Source organism: Haematobia irritans, chromosome 1 (assembly GCF_050003625.1).
Source record: "Haematobia irritans isolate KBUSLIRL chromosome 1, ASM5000362v1, whole genome shotgun sequence".
NCBI classification, from domain to species: Eukaryota; Metazoa; Arthropoda; class Insecta; order Diptera; family Muscidae; genus Haematobia; species Haematobia irritans.
Window position 1 is genome coordinate 185,676,518 of NC_134397.1, and position 17,097 is coordinate 185,693,614.

The 17,097-nt window shown below is 33.4% G+C and overlaps 1 protein-coding gene and 1 long non-coding RNA gene across 5 annotated transcripts in view; one reads left to right on the forward strand and one right to left on the reverse strand.

The window, feature by feature from the left end:
• Adgf-D (Adenosine deaminase-related growth factor D) overlaps nt 1-2,603 on the forward strand; it is an 83,398-nt gene extending 80,795 nt beyond the window's left edge. For all 4 annotated transcript variants that reach the window (XM_075292306.1, XM_075292307.1, XM_075292304.1 and 1 more), the window contains 4 exons: nt 1,335-1,516; nt 1,595-1,731; nt 1,809-2,166; nt 2,409-2,603. In XM_075292306.1, coding sequence (XP_075148421.1) covers nt 1,335-1,516; nt 1,595-1,731; nt 1,809-2,166; nt 2,409-2,508 — 777 coding nt within the window. In that variant the 3' untranslated portion in view covers nt 2,509-2,603. The remainder of the gene's footprint in view (nt 1-1,334; nt 1,517-1,594; nt 1,732-1,808; nt 2,167-2,408) is intronic.
• An 843-nt stretch (nt 2,604-3,446) lies between these two features.
• Nucleotides 3,447-4,789, reverse strand: LOC142242952 (uncharacterized). The gene is made up of 3 exons (XR_012724270.1): nt 4,328-4,789; nt 4,158-4,263; nt 3,447-4,092 (listed from the first exon to the last, which is right to left on the reverse strand). It is a non-coding gene; the product is annotated as an uncharacterized LOC142242952 (long non-coding RNA).
• Between the last annotated feature and the right edge of the window lie 12,308 nt (nt 4,790-17,097).

Sequence of the window (17,097 nt, forward strand, 5' to 3'; positions counted from 1 at the left end):
TATAAAATTTTCGCAAAATTTTCTATGGAAATAAAATTTTGACAAAGTTTTCTATAAAAAGTAAAATTTTGACAAAATTTTCTATAAAAATAAGATTTTGAGAATCCACATCCGACAAATTGTCGCTGATAGGAGTGGTCATTCATTCATTCAAAGAAAACTATAACTTTTTTTCATACTAAGCTCTAAGATTGGATGAAAAACTCCAAAAATATATAAATTTTTATATTTGGTAAATGTTTGTTAAAATTTTCGTCAACTTTTGGTAGATTATTTGTGGCAGGAGTGGCAACCATGTTTGTTGGTGTAAATGAAATAATAGAAATCTACAAAACTTAATCTAATCACATCTACCCGAACTTTCAGGAAATTAATTTAAAAATAAAATGTTGAGAAATTCTTGTAAAGAAATAAAATTTTGAGGAAATTTGATCAAAAATTTTCTATGGAACTAAAATTTTGACAAAAAAAATTTTTCTATTGAAATAAAATTTTGACAACATTTTCTATAGAAATAAAATTTTGACAGAATTTTCTAAAGAAATACAATTTTGACAACATTTTTTTTCTTTTTTTCTATTTTCTATAGAAATAAAATTTTGACAAAATTTTCTATAGAAATAAAATTTTGACAGAATTTTCTATAGAAATAAAATTTTAACAAAATTTTCTATGGAAATACAATTTTACAAAATTTTCTATGGATATAAAGTTTTCGCAAAATTTTCAATGGAAATAAAATTTTGACAAAATTTTCTATGGACATAAAATTTTCGCAAAATTTTTTATGGAAATAAAATTTTGAAAAAATTTTCTATAAAAAGTAAAATTTTGACAAAATTTCCTATGGAAATAAAATTTTGACAAAATTTCCTATGGAAATAACATTTTGACAAAATTTTCTGTGGAAATAAAATTTTCACATAATTTTCTATGGAAATAAAATTTTCGCAAAATTGCTATGGAAATAAAATTTTGACAAAGTTTTCTATAAAAAGTAAAATTTTGACAAAATTTTCTATAAAAATAACATTTTGAGAATCCACATCCGACAAATTGTCGCTGATAGGAGTGGTCATTCATTCATTCAAAGAAAACAATAACTTTTTTTCATACTAAGTTCTAAAATTGGATGAAAAACTCCAAAAATATATAAATTGTTATATTTGGTAAATGTTTGTTAAAATTTTCTTCAACTTTTGGTAGATTATTTGTGGCAGGAGTGGCAACCATGTTTGTTGGTGTAAATGAAATAATCGAAATCTACAATACTTAATCTAATCACATCTTGCCAAACTTTTCAGGAAATTAATTAAGACCTCTCCTCGTTACAGCTTTACGGTGACAATAATCGCACTTTTAGCTCTCTGGAAGTTGCAACGGAATTAGAGAAAATTGTTGAAAGCTTTAAAGTAAAGCATCCAGATTTTCTGGGTATGAAGATCATCTATACGAAGCGCAACAAGGGAACAGTGGATGAAATGGCGCAGCATATAATGACATTTAAGCAATTGCAGTGAGTAGGGTCCGAAGACAACTGCCCAAATTAAATATTGCGTTAATTAATTCATTTACCTCAATCTATTTGGTTTAGCAATGCCAAACCAAATTTCATTATAGGCTTTGATTTGATCGGCAATGAAGACAATGGAGATCCTTTACAAAAATTTTCCAATGAATTGACCGATTTACCGCCGACAGCAAATTTCTTTTTTCATGCGGGAGAGACAAGTAAGTTGAAATTTTTATGTTATGAAAACTAAATAAAATCCAATTGACTCTACAAATAATGATTTCGCCGTTTGTAGATTGGTATGGTAAATCTGATTGGAATATGATGGATGCATTGCTGTTAAATACCAAACGTATAGGTCATGGATTTGCCCTGCCCAAACATCCTCAATTATGGTCTACCATTAAGCAACGTAATATCGCCATTGAAGTGAGTCCATTGTCCAATCAGGTATTGGGCTACGTTTGGGATTTACGAAATCATCCAGCTTCTTTTTTGATTGCTGAGAATTTCCCTGTTGTAATAACATCGGATGATCCAGGTCTGTGGAATGCCAAAGGATTAAGCTATGATTTCTATTACGCTTTTATGGCTTTTGCACCGGCGGAAGCTGATTTGAGATTTCTGAAGCAGTTAGCCTTAAATTCCATAAAGTAAGTGTTAAATTGTAAGGAATATGATCACTTCCTAGAGCTAAATGTTATTATTGATTGGGTTTTACCGCAAAAATTTTGTAAACATCAAATGATTGTAGAACTCGAATAAATAATGTCGGAGAAACATGTTACATGTTCACCTTCCAAAAATAATATTTTGCTCTAGGAGGTGATATAGTCTATTATACGAATTTGGATTTATATCGAATAATTTTCTGCGAGTGTTTTTCTTATTTCAGATATTCCGTTCTAACATCTGAGGAGCGACGTAAAATCAATCGCATTTTTCAAAAGAAATGGGAAGAATTCATTTACAATGTTATTAATATGAAATTTTAATTGTTATACGTTTATTTTGTTGCTTTATTTTTCAGAGCTTTAAATGTTCCAAAGTGAAATGTTGTTCAAATAAAAATTAGAAAATTAATGGTAAATATTGTTTTTTGTTTTTTTTTTATTTTTTGCAAAAGATGTAGTTGACCAAATATTTTTATATTATGTAACACATTGAAGACAGAAGCCATTGATTGGAGATTTATTTCTATTACTGACAACTCTACAAAGTGATGAACATGTAAACATTTTCAAGACTGAAAATGTACTGTACACACAATCATATGAATAACATTAAATAAAGGTTAAGCCTAAATGTATGCTATGTAAAATCATACATTTACTATTGATGCCCCAAAAAATGTCGGTTCATTTTTACCATCATGTTGCAATGGTTACCATGGCCGCCTTGTCAAACCCAGTTTCGTCCGAACACGAGATAAAGTGACTTGCTCGCCACCCAAACGCCGTAAACACTGCAAACTCAATCCTCCAGTTAAAAAATTTAATTTCTCTGAGGATGAACAACGATTGTGTTCGAAATATTGGAAATATTTGACAATAAAACACTATACAAATTAAGATTTTATTTGTTTTATTACATCATTTCGAGCCTTAGGTTAGGTATAGTTAGGGTTGCCAGATGGTGGTTGCCGAAATCCGAGACATTGCGCCATACATTCCGGGATTTATCAGGACAAGCAAAAACAGTCACATCCCAATAAACACAAACGTTTGAAAAATGCTAAATTTCAACAATTTTTCAAACATTTTTTCAAAGCATTAGGGTAATATTCCAGTTGAGAAATTGTTGAGAAAATCGCGTTCTCAACAAAAAACAGACATTACCCTCAACAGTGAAATTCAACACATTAGCAATAATATCTCAAGTGTTATCCTCAAATTGAAATGCATCGCTACTCAATAATTTGTCAAACAATTTTCGATGCGAGTCAAATTCAAAATTAACATCGTTGCAAATACTTTTCAACCTAAATTTGTATGAATGATATCCCCACTTTAAATTGAAAGTCAAAGCCAAAATTCTATGCATTTTGTATAATTTATTCATTTTTATCAAAATAAAATATATAATAATACACTACACTACATAATACACTACAATACCAATTGATAAATAATAATCTTATTAAACATATCAACAAATAAGAACAAAAAAAAAAAAACAACAAAACTTTAAATATCTTAAACATTATTAGTAAAGACTTTTGCATTGATAATTCGATTTCCTTCCTTTTGGTGTCATAAAACCGCATTAAAATGTATTAACATGCGGGCAATTCGAAATTAGGAACGTACTAGACCGCGTGTTAGAATTGATTTCCAGCAGAAGGAATTCACAAAATATCCATTTTAAACTGATAATAGCATATGAATTAAACTGACGATGTGATGCACATTTTCATCCAGAAGTTGTTGATTTCAACAATTTGTTGTTTTTAACATTTCTAATTGGTTGCACTTGTTTGTAATGTTTCTGGAATCTTTTTCTTGTCGATAAGCCACTCATTTTTCATTGGTCAGCTTCTTAATGTTTGCAAGAATGTAGCATCCAAAGATTTTAGTTTTCTGCAAAGAGATTTAAATTTAGTGACTTCTCTAAAGTGTTGATTTAATTTTTCATATTGACGTACCAATTATTATAAATTATTGGAAGCAGTTCAAGTTAATTGTCCACCATTTTTTCATCGGTCAGCTTTTTAATGTTTTCAAGAACGTAGAATCCATAATTTTAGTTTTCTGCAAAGAGATATATATTTAGTGGCTTCCTTAAAGTTTTATTTCATTTTTTATTTTCACTTACCTATTTTTATAAACTATTTGTCTAAAATTTTCCATTTTTTTTATTTCTTGCAATTGACCACGAACTTCGTTGCACAAATAAGTATTGAAAACCACATGGTTTTTTCGTTGCATTTTAGGGTAGTGTTTTGTCAAAGTTTTCTCATATTATCTTCAACACCTTTTCAAAGATTTCGTCAACATTTTGGCAAATTGGAAGTAATTCGCAAACGATTTGAAGATGTATTGAAGATGAGCTATTTCAAGTCAAGTTGAATTTATGTTGAAAATTATATTTACCCTCAAACTGAAAAGTTGTTGCATTTGAAAAACGCTCATCCTGTGTTTATTGGGATTTTTCGAAAATAGTTGCCCATAGTTTATCACTTAGTAAATTTGCATAAACGCCATGGCATAGTCGTTATTGTCTGCAGACTATGATATTCTTAAATATGCCTCTGAAACTTTCTCCCATGGTTTTATATCAAACGTAAATATTTTTTTTTTAACGGAAACCTAAACTCATATTTACTGGCATATTACTTGCGGTTTTGGCTAACAAACTTAATCTCTGAGATGACAATCGCTGCCTTTCAATACTGGGAATTTGGATATCGCCAGGGATATGGTTTGGGTATATTTCGCATCAGAGTTGGGGATTGTTATAGTGTCACTAAATAGTCTATGGTAGTGATAGGGATAAAATCGAAGTTTGAAATGTTGGCAGGGAGTATAGATATGACTTATAATTTGTAAAAATGCATTTCACAGAAAAACGTGAATTTGAAACAAGTATCGGCCAGGCCGATGCTTATGTACCCTCCACCATGGATTGCGTAGAAACTAATACTGAAGACTGTCATCCACAATCGAATTACTTGGGTTTCGGTAACACTTGCCGATGGCAAGGTATCTTAAAACTTCTTACCTTATTTTTGGCTCGAGTGGCAACCATGATTATGAACCGATATGGACCAGTTTTTGTGTGATTGGGGATCGGCTATATATAACTATAGACCGATATGGACCAATTATGGCATGGTTACAAGCGGCCTTATACTAACACCACGTTGCAAATTTCAACCGGATCGGATGAATTTTGCTCCTCCAAGAGGCTCCGGAGATCAAATCTGGGGATCGGTTTATATGGGGGCTATATATAATTATGAACCGATATGGACCAATTCTTGCGTGTTTGTTAGAGACCACATTCTAACACCATTTTCCAAATTTCAACCGGATCGGATGAATTAAGCTCCTCCAAGAGGCTCCGGAGGACAAATCTGGGGATCGATTTATATGGGGGCTATATATAATTATGGACCGATATGGACCAATTCTTGCATGGTTGTTAGAGACCATATAATAACACCACGTACCAAATTTCAGCCGGATCGGATGAATTTTGCTCCTCTAAGAGGCTCCGGAGGTCAAATCTGGGGATCGGCTTATATGGGGGCTATATATAATTATGGATCGATATGGACCACTTTTGCCATGGTTGTTAGAGACAATATACTAACACCACATACCAAATTTCAATCGGATCGGATGACTTTTGCTCCTCTAAGAGGCTCCTGAGGACAAATCTGGGGATCGGTTTATATGGGGGCTATATATAATTATGGGCCGATGTGTACCAATTTTTGCGTGGTCATTAGAGAACATATACCAACACCATGTACCAAATTTCAGCCGGATCGGATGAAATTTGGTTCTCTTAGAGGCTCCGCAAGCCAAATCGGGGGATCGGTTTATATGGGGGCTATATGTAATTATGAACCGATACGGTCCAATTTTTGCATGGTTGTTAGACACCATATACTTACTCCATGTACCAAATTTCAGCCGGATCGGATGAAATTTGCTTCTCTTAGAGCAATCGCAAGCCAAATTTGGGGGTCCGTTTATATGGGGGCTATACGTAAAAGTAGACCGATATGGACCAATTTTTGCATGGTTGTTAGACACTATATACTTACTCCATGTACCAAATTTCAGCCGGATCGGATCAAATTTGCTTCTTTTAGAGCAATCGCAAGCTAAATTTGGGGGTCCGTTTATATGGGGGCTATACGTAAAAGTGGACCGATATGGCCCATTTGCAATACCATTCGACCTACATTAATAACAACTACTTGTGCCAAGTTTCAAGTCGATAGCTTGTTTCGTTCGGAAGTTAGCGTAATTTCAACAGACGGACGGACGGACGGAAAATTTTGTCAAACTATATTATATACGTATTTAATCGGCCTTTTTTAGTTTAATATATACCACGTATTGACTACCTTGCAATTTAGAAGAGGGTGTTAGGAAGTTTTAAGATACCTTGCCATCGGAAAGTGATACCGCAACCCAAGTAATTCGATTGTGGATGACAGTTTTCAGTAGAAGTTTCTACGCAATCCATGGTGGAGGGTACATAAGATTCGGCCTGGGCGAACTTACGGCCGTATATACTTGTTTTAATCTCTTATTGATAGAGGATTGTAACGATAGCCAGCTAAATATAAAACACTTACTCTAACACGCTTGTGTTCTGTCACGAATAAGTTTATTTCTGAATGCAATGGATCAAAATGCTTTTGTAAGCTTGTAAATAATAAAATGAACTTTCACGAGAAAAAATCTATAAATTGTCAGACGAGCGGTTTAGAAATTAAAGCAACCCGAAATTGATTGCATTTGATATCAGCCATCCTGTAGATATGACAATATTTATAACTAATGGCCGGTACTCTGTTCGGTTTTCGCGTTGAAACTCCATACAAAACCAAAAAATTAGCGAAATTTTTTCCATTTGGGGTACTTTGTTTTTTCCGAGTTGAAAAACTGACGTTTATAACATGGCGCCATTTGCAGTGTGAATTATTAAATAATTTATTTATTAGTACTATTTGTGTGGGTTTATAACGCAAACTAGGATCATATTTTTGTTCCGAAAATATACAAAGGATCAAAGGAGTAGCAGATCAATTGCCAAAGGAAAAATGTTAATTTTGTAATAGCAAGCAGCAATCACCAACTTAATTCAATATCGCTCCCTGTTACATAACATAACATTTTTATTATTTTTATACCCTCCACCATAGGATGGGGGTATATTAACTTTGTCATTCCGTTTGTAACACATCGAAATATTGCTCTAAATAATATCCATGCCAAAATTGGTCCATATCGGCCTAAAGTTATATATAGCCGATCCCCAATCACACAAAAATTGGTCCATATCGGTTTATATTCATGGTTGAATTCTATATATACTCTGTTAAAGAACACACGTTTTGTTACCCGCTCTGGAAGATTGGCCTGGATATTCGTTCGTAAGACTCGCAGCAGCACATGAAACAGCAATTTGGAAAGCTCTGTGGATGTTGTGCATGGATTTAGTGGAGTACAGGGTTTTGCCGTTGAGAAGAGTGAGTTTTCACCGCACAAAAAACTTTAAGATTTCACAAATCCGAGGAAAATTACACCAACATTTTTAATTTATGTTAACCGGTAGTTGGATAAAATTATTCAGCGGAATGTATTAATAACAAACAGCTGGTATGTGTTTTGACATTTTATACTATTGACATCTGATCAAACAAAATTGGCAATTCACTATATTCAAAAGCGCTCCATTCATAAAATATTACAACAGCCTAAAAGTATACATTATATTTCTAAAACTATAATACCCTTCACATCACATTAAGAAGTAACTGTCAGTAATTCAAAAAACGGCATTTCCATATCAAAATAAAATATAAACTGTAGTATACGGTATGTCCGATACTCCGAGGACCACAATCAAACAGTTAGAGCAAAAAACAAAGAGAAAACTTCAAGAGACATCACCTGAGGAAGATAAGATGGCGAAGAAACCAGTAGGAAATATGGAAGTGGGCGATTTAATGAATTTAATGAAGATTACAATGGAGAGTTTACTTGAGGAAAAGTTACAAAACCTGCCAACAAAACAGGATATGGACGAATTGAAGATTGGTATAGCACAAGCAACATCGGAAATATCCGATCTAAAGGCTGAAAACAAAAAACTTAAAGAGGAGATTGAGTTGCTGAAGATAAAAATGGAAAGGGACGGAGCTACTTTAAGATGGTTTGAGCACCACATCAATAACAATAGGCTTATATTCAAAGGACTTCCAAATGACAAACCTGCACTAAATGCTGCCCGGAGTACCTGTACTGAACATCTCAAAATTACACCGAAAATAATCTCGGCTAAAACAATAACTTCAAAAAAAGGCACACAAACAATATCAGTGGAATTTGAAAACGAAGATACTGTAAAACAGGTCTTGAAGAACACTAGAAATTTGGCTGGAACAAAAATTTCAATTGACAGAGACTTAAACCCAAGAAGACAACGAAATAAAGTGGCGATGCTCCTCATACGGAAAAAGATACTAGAACAAAGCGATAAATATAAGATCATAGTCAGAGATGATAATATGAAAATCAGAGATAAATGGTTTACCCTGAGCAATGATGGGAAATTAAAATGTGGGAAAGAAGATGCTGAAACAGTACTCAAAGAACTATATGGAAACAATATACAGAACGTTTCTTTTGAGAACATTTTTGAATGTATTGATTCAAAAAACTTTTAAATGGTCAAGTCAACAAAAGAACTAAAATAATAAAAGAAAAAAACAATAACATAAGTCTAAAAATAATGTCGTATAACATAAACGGATTGGCAAATAAATACCTTTACCCCCAGTTTTTTACGTTTTTACAGTCGTTCGATATCATAGTTCTTGTAGAAACTCATTTAATGAAAGAATTTACAAATCAATCCGAAAAATATTTTCCACAATTTAATGTATTATGGGTAGATGCAACCAAAACTAACAGATTTGGGAGAGCAATAGGAGGAATCATGGTGGGAATTAAAAAAAGCTTACAGAGCTGTAGTATTCAATATGAAGTTCTACAATCAAACAATATATTTGCACTATCTATAAAAATAGAACATATGAAGGTAATTCTACTTCCATTGTACCTAAGGAGTGCTAACTGGAATCGGGATTTCCATTTAGCTAAGAAACTAATAGAGGATGTTCAAGGTGAAAATATCATATTAATTGGAGATATGAATATAAGGATTGGGGAATTACAACAAGATATTTCGATGTACAGAGATGAATTCCATGCAGCTACTGAATTGAGAAAATCTATGGATAAAGAAATTAACCTCAGAGGCAAAACGTTCATAGACTACTTAAATGATCACAGCATTATTATACTAAATGGCCAAACCACAGGTGATGACGAAGGAAGACTTACTTTCGTTAGCTCAGTTGGTGAGTCGGTTAATGATATTTGTGGAGTATCACATAACATGTTAAAATTTGTGGAGAGTTTTGTAGTGGAAGATGGAATATGGTCGGACCACTTACCCATTGTACTTCATTTACAACTATATGTAGCAAATACCAAAAGGATGAATCTTCTACCTAAACTGTCATGGAATCAGGGAAATATTAATGACTACCAAAACAAACTCAATTCTAGTTTAAGCAGAGTTTTACAAAGGGTTGATACGTGTTCTCTGCAGGATTTGACGGACATTATTATTGCCTCAAACCAGCAAAGAAATATTGTGAGGAAGTTTGTCCCGGTAAATAAATGGTTCAATGCAAGATGTTTTTGGGCGAGAAAGAAATCATTCAAATCCTTAGCAAAGTTCAGGAGAACTAATTCTGACGACGATAAAAAGTTGTATTTAGAGGCACAAAAGAATTTCAAGGAGATATGCGAGTCCAGCAAACGGAATTATTTTCACCAAATCAGTCTAAGAATAAATGAAGTAACTGAGTCGAGGGAGTGGTGGAAAATCGCGAGAGAATTGAATAATCAGTGCTTTCAAATAAGTCCCCAAGTAACGGCAGCCGAATTTAAAGAATACTTCGAACAACTACTGAATCCAGAGCAACAACCAAGAATGATTGCATATGTCCCGCTTTTTAGAACAGAAGAATCTCTGGATAGGAACATCACAGTACAGGACATATATACTATGTTGTCGAAGGTTAAAATGAATAAAGCTCCGGGTGAAGACAGAATACCTTACGAGTTCTTTGTAAATGCCTCTGAAGAGTTTCTAGCTGAGTTGGCTAAAGCTTATGATAAAATGTATGCCAGTGGGAGCATAGATGAAGCATTTGTTAAAACGATTATTTTTCCCATACATAAAAAAGGAAATATGAACGAGGCATCCAATTACAGAGGAATATCATTTATGAACTCTATAGCGAAGATATTCATGGGAATATTGAATGATCGTTTGTGTTCATGGGCAGAAGAGAGGAGAGTACTTATTGAATACCAAGCTGGGTTCAGACAAAAATATTCAACCATTGACAACATTTATAATCTTGCGACGATTATAAAAATTAAACTTGCACAGAAGAGGAAGATATATGCCTTTTTTGTAGATTTCAAGGCGGCATTTGATACTGTGTCAAGAAATCTTATGATATACAAGCTGTATGAGCTAGGAATTTCGTATAAAATGGTAAAAATTATTGAGAGTGTATATCAAAAAACAGAATCAGCAGTTTGGACGGGAGATGAACTTTCGGAGTATTTTAATACGAATAGCGGAGTAAAGCAAGGTTGCCTACTATCGCCTTTATTGTTTGCTCTATACATAAATGATTTACATGATATCCTTGGAGGTGGTGTAGCCATTGAAGAAATTAGAGTTAAAATATTGCTTTATGCAGACGATATTGTAATATTGGCAGAGGATAAGGAGGTTCTCCAATCAATGATAAATAACTTAGAAAGCTATTGCAATAAGTGGAATTTAGTTGTAAATTTGTCTAAGTCGAAAATAATGGTTTTCAGAAACGGTGGCCGATTATCGAGTCAAGAGAAGTGGACTCTAAACAACCAACCAATTGAAATAGTGTCAGAATATAACTACTTAGGTGTCATACTGACACCCCAAATGAATTTTACTAAACATATCGAAGCCAGAAACCTACAGGCAAAAAATGCAATAAACATGACATGGAAAAATTTTCTTGGGAAATCGAGCATATCGCTAGAACAAAAATGGAATCTATTCAAAGCAGTATGTAGATCGATTCAATCTTATGGTGCACAAGTCTGGGGTTTCAGTTATTATGATGAGGTTGATAAGCTACAGCGATTCTTTATAAAGAAATTACTACGATTGCCAGACTCTGCCCCTAATTATGCAGTAGCCTTGGAGACTGGACTTGAGGAAGGCCATATATATATGATGCAAATGCATCTCAAATATATTATGAGAACGAAATTCAAATACACGGCTGAACGATTACCCCACCAGTTAACAAGGAAAGTAATACAAAAGAATTTATTTTGGGCAAATCAAATAAATACTATCATTGATCAGCTTGATATGCCCCAAATCAACGAGAATATGAGTTTGAATTCTTGGAATACTATGATGGCAAACCTGGTCCAACATATGATTATGAAAAACAGAAGTATGTCAATACTAAGAGCGCAACAAAGCACCATGAGAATATATAGATACCTAGATTACTCCAGAAGTCATCTTTATTTTGGGGGAAGTTACACCGTAGACGACATTTCATGGATAATTAAGGCCAGATGTGATCTAATACTTCTTAACGCAAATCCGTACATCCCTAATCCAAATGGCAACGATCAGTGCACACTATGCAATATGAATCAGAAAGAAACACTGCAACATTTCCTTGGTGTTTGTCCCATTTTAAGTGAGATTAGGGTGCTCTACTTTAGGAGGAACCCCTTAAATGAGGATAATATCATAAGTATACTAGATGGAAGAGAAGTGGAAGACTGGAGAAATCTTATTGGATATCTTAAAGCAGCTTTACGATACCGTGACCTGATTATCAGAGAGTTTGCATAATTTTTTGTTTTTTATTTCTTTTTGAATAATATGTTCTTTAATTAACACGTTACAAGTACTCAGGCTGACGACGTTAAGTCATAGCCGTAAAATCTTTATTTAAAGTATTATATCAATTAAATTTTTTAAACATTGAATTGTATAGATGAATTTATAAATAATAAAGATTCAACTAACTAAAACTATTCATGGTTGCCACGCGAGCAAAAAATAATCTACCAAAATTTTATTTTTATGGAAAACATTGTCAAAATTTTATTTCTATAGAAAATTTTGTCAAAATTTTATTTCTGTAGAAAATTTTGTCAAAATTTTGTTTCTATAGAAAATTTTTTCCAATTTTTTTTTCTACAGAAATTTTTTTCCAAATTTTACTTCTATAGAAAATGTTCTCAAAATTTTATTTTGTCAAAATTTTATTTCTATAGAAACTTTAAACTTAATTATATACGTATTTAACCGGCCTTTTTTAGTTTAATATATACTACGTATGGACTACCTTGTAATTTAGAAGACGGTGTTAGGAAGTTTTAAGATACCTTGCCATCGGCAAGTGTTACCGCAACCCAAGTAATTCGATTGTGGATGACAGTCTTCAGTAGAAGTTTCTACGCAATCCATGGTGGAGGGTACATAAGCTTCGGCCTGGTCGAACTTACGGCCGTATATACTTGTTATTATTTTGATTTTTAATATGCTTTCAAAATTGATAAGCATGAAACAATTGCAATTATTAATAATAATATTAAAATGTACTGTATAAACAAATGTACTGTAAACCAATATAAATTTAAAGCCTTAAAGTATGCTTTGAATATGCCAATTAATAGGAAAAACCGACATAAAAAATGCCAGTGAAACCTTTAAAGTAATAATGAAATATAGAAGAAAAAACAAATCCGATTAGCTTAACTATAAGGACAAAACGACTTAACTGAAAAAATCTATCGACTTTTGGACAAGGAAAAACATTTACATCAGAGAAATGCGTCTCTGGCAAGCAAAATTCGCATTCGTAGTTTAAGGACAAGAAATCTTTCGCTTCACGGCAATTTTTTCAGTGAAGGCATACAATTTACCTAAGTAATATAGCTTGAAATACAACTTTAAAAGAGTTTCTAAAAATTTTAGCCTACGCCTATATCAGTATTTGCCATAAGGTGGGACCAAGAAGAGTCTTCATCCCAATAAACAAAAGCAATCTCATGTCTACATGTAGTGTCGACAAACAACTCTCATCTAAGGATACCGATAAACGTAGCCAAATGTAGCATTTGTATTATTAGGATTTTAACACATTTGATTTCCACGTTAATTTTCATCATATGCCATTGTCATATTCCTTCTGTTACGTTACGTTTTTGTATCCCACAGACGATGATCAATCTTCAATTTTCATCGCTTCTGTCAAAAAAGTCCTTTTTCCCAAATAGCATAGCTGCTATCATTCTTGCTACATACATCGGATACATTGACCAAACCACTCAAAATGGATTTTTTATGTTGTCGCTTGGATGTTCTGTACTCAGGTGGCCTCTCAATATCCAGTTGTTACCCGTATATCCTTTTGTGACTGTATGATGGTGACACTAACATAGAAATTTGTGTTGAATATTGAAAGTAAAACCATTTAGTCCCAGGGGTATTTTCCTTTTATTATCCATTGTGGGCAATGTGGAGAATTTTTGAATTATTGGCGGGGTAGGATATGAATTTCGTAGAAGTATTGAGAGGTAAAAGGTTTTCGTCTTAGTTCTATAGAATTGGTTTTAGCTATGCATAAATGAAAATATATAAAATTTTATATTAAACCAACAACTTCTTTTGCACTGGAGAAAAAAAACTTGCTTTTTGTCCTTAAATTACACTAGTTTACAAAATATTTTTTTTCATGTTTGATGAAAGGTGACTTTTATTATGTATTTTATTTTCCGGCCTTTTTTTAATTAAAAAATCTTATCTCGAACTGGAAATGTTCGATTATATCGTTGTTGGTGCTTGAATACAAGGTATTGAGGTGTCGAATATATTAACACCATCCATCCAATTTAAACCGGATTGGATAAAATTTATACCTCTAAGGCTCCGAAAATCAAATTTGGGGATCGGTGGCTATAGATACCCAGTAAAAAAAACCGTCGCCAAAAAAGTAATGAAAATGTTCGTTTTGGATCGGGAAGTGGTGCAAAATTGACGCAGAAGCGATGAATTTAACATGGGCTTGTCATAGGACGGAAGTCCTCCATTTCAACAGTCGTTGCACTGAATTTGCATCACTTCTTTAGGTGTGATCCGAATTCAATGTTTTGGATGTAAATTAAAAAATTCTGTGATATTTTGTCAAATAAATAATTTTTATATTTTTTTATAATTTTTAATGGACTCTAACGCTTGTCGGAAACCTTTGACCTCAAATATTTTCAAAAATGTACGATTTTTTTCAGATTGGATTAAGCATTTTTGTCGACAAAATTTAAATGATTCGTACCATTTTATGAATTCTTAAACTTAACCAATTTGAAGGGAGCCACCGTGGTGCAATGGTTAGCATGCCCGCCTTGCATACACAAGGTCGTGGGTTGGATTCCTGCTTCGACCGAACACCAAAAGTTTTTCAGCGGTGGATTATCCTACCTCAGTAATGCTGGTGACATTTCTGAGGGTTACAAATCTTCTCTAAGTGGTTTCACTGCAATGTGGAACGCCGTTCGGACTCGGCTATAAAAAGGAGGTCCCTTGTCATTGAGCTATGTTAAGAATCGGGCAGCATTCTGTGATAAGAGAGAAGTTCACCAATGTGGTATCACAATGGACTGAATAGTCTAAGTGGGCCTGATACATCGGGCTGCCACCTAACCTAACCAATTTGAAATAAAAAAGTTAAAATTGCCCATTAAAAGTATGAAAAAAACCAAGTTATAAAAAATTGAAATAAAAGAACTTCCTGGGTAGTTAAAATAGAGAACATCATTGGTGTGCATCTTCTGGAAGTGTTTTTAAAGTTGCGCCTTTGGAAGAACCTCCAAATTTTTTTGCTGGGTAATTATGGACCGATAAGGATAAATTGTTGCATGGTTATCAGAGACCATATACTTACACCACATACCAAATTCCAACAGGATCGGATGAAATTTGCTTCTTCCAGAAGCACCGCAAGCCAAATCTGAGGATCGGTTTATATGGGGGCTATATATAATTATGAATTTGAACCAAGTTTTGGGTGGTTTTTAAACGTCATATACTAACATCACTTACTAAATTCTAAACGCATCGGATGTAATTTGATACTCCAAGAGGATCCGAAAGCAAAATCTAGGGATGTGGGCTATACTTAGAAGTGGTCCGATAAGGCCCATTTGCAATACCATCCGACTTACATCAATAGCAACTACTTGTGCCAGGCTTCAAGTCGATCGCTTGCTTCGTTCGGAAGTTAGCGTGATTTCCACAGACGGACGTACACTGAAAAAAATATTTACGTGATATTAAAGATTACGTAACCCAAATTTTAGGATGCGAAATTTACAAAATATTTTCATTAAAATAATGAAATTATAATTAAAATAACGTTTATATTCTTTGTTACAATTTTTTTCATTAAATTAAGGACACAAATTTTGTAAATTTACGTCCCTCCGTTAAAGTCGCATGTCTTTAAACTAAAGCTAATTTTCCTTAAAATAAAAAAAAAACACATTTTTGATTTAAATAAATTATCCTTAAATTAACTGCAATATTGAAACTTTAGATTTAAGATAAAAACGCTTTAAATATACGCTAAGACTTACTTTGAAGATTTAGTGTCTTTGGTTTAAAGTTTGTTTGGAATAAAGAAAACATTTTTGCTTTAAAGTATCCGTTATAATTTGGATTTTTAAACATGCACTTGTTTGTACGTGAGTACCTTTATTAATAAACCGCGAAAAGAGAATGAAAATTTGATAAATGAGATCTGTATCCTAATTTTTATTTTATTGGTCCTAGATTTAAAGCCAGATAGGTCGCCAAAAAATTCTTTATTTTAAAGATGCCGCATCTTTGGCTCGGAATCAATACCAAACTCATTAAAGGAAGGTCAAAATCTTTGGATCCAAGTACACTTTATTTGAGTGTAGCCGGACAAACTGACGGACGGACATCGTTAGATCGACTCAGAATTTCACCATGACCCATATGGGATCTTAGACCAATGTTTCGATGTGTTACAAACGGAATGATAAACTTAATATACCCCCCATCCTATGGTGCACTGAAAAAAATATTGTCGTGAGGTCAAAGATTTCATGTCTTTAAAATACGAATGCAAATTTTGCTTAGCATAGAAGACGCATTTCTCTAATATAAATTTATTTTCCTTGTCCAAAAGTAGTCTGACACATAGATGACGTCGCTAGTATTAAATGCATATTATTTTTATATAGTACCATCCTTCAAATGATTCGTGTCAAAATTTGACGTCTGTAAGTCAATTAGTTTGTGAGATAGAGCGTCTTTTGTGAAGCAACTTTTGTTATTGTAAAAAAATGGAAAAAAAGAATTTCGTGTTTTGATAAAATACTGTTTTCTGAAGGTAAACAAAACGGTGGAAGCAAAAACTTGGATTGATAATGAGTTTCCGGACCTGCCCCAGGGAAATCAACAATAATTGATTGGTATGCAAAATTCAAGCGTGGTGAAATGAGCACGGCGGACGGTGAACGCAGTGGGCGCCCGGCTCCATGACTACACTCCTGAGTCCAATCGACAGTCGGCTGAGTGGACAGCGACCGGTGAACCATCTCCGAAGCGTGGAAAGACTCAATAGTCCGCTGGCAAAGTAATGGCTTCTGTTTTTTGGGATGCGCATGGAATAATTTTTATCGATTATCTTGAGAAGGGAAAAACCA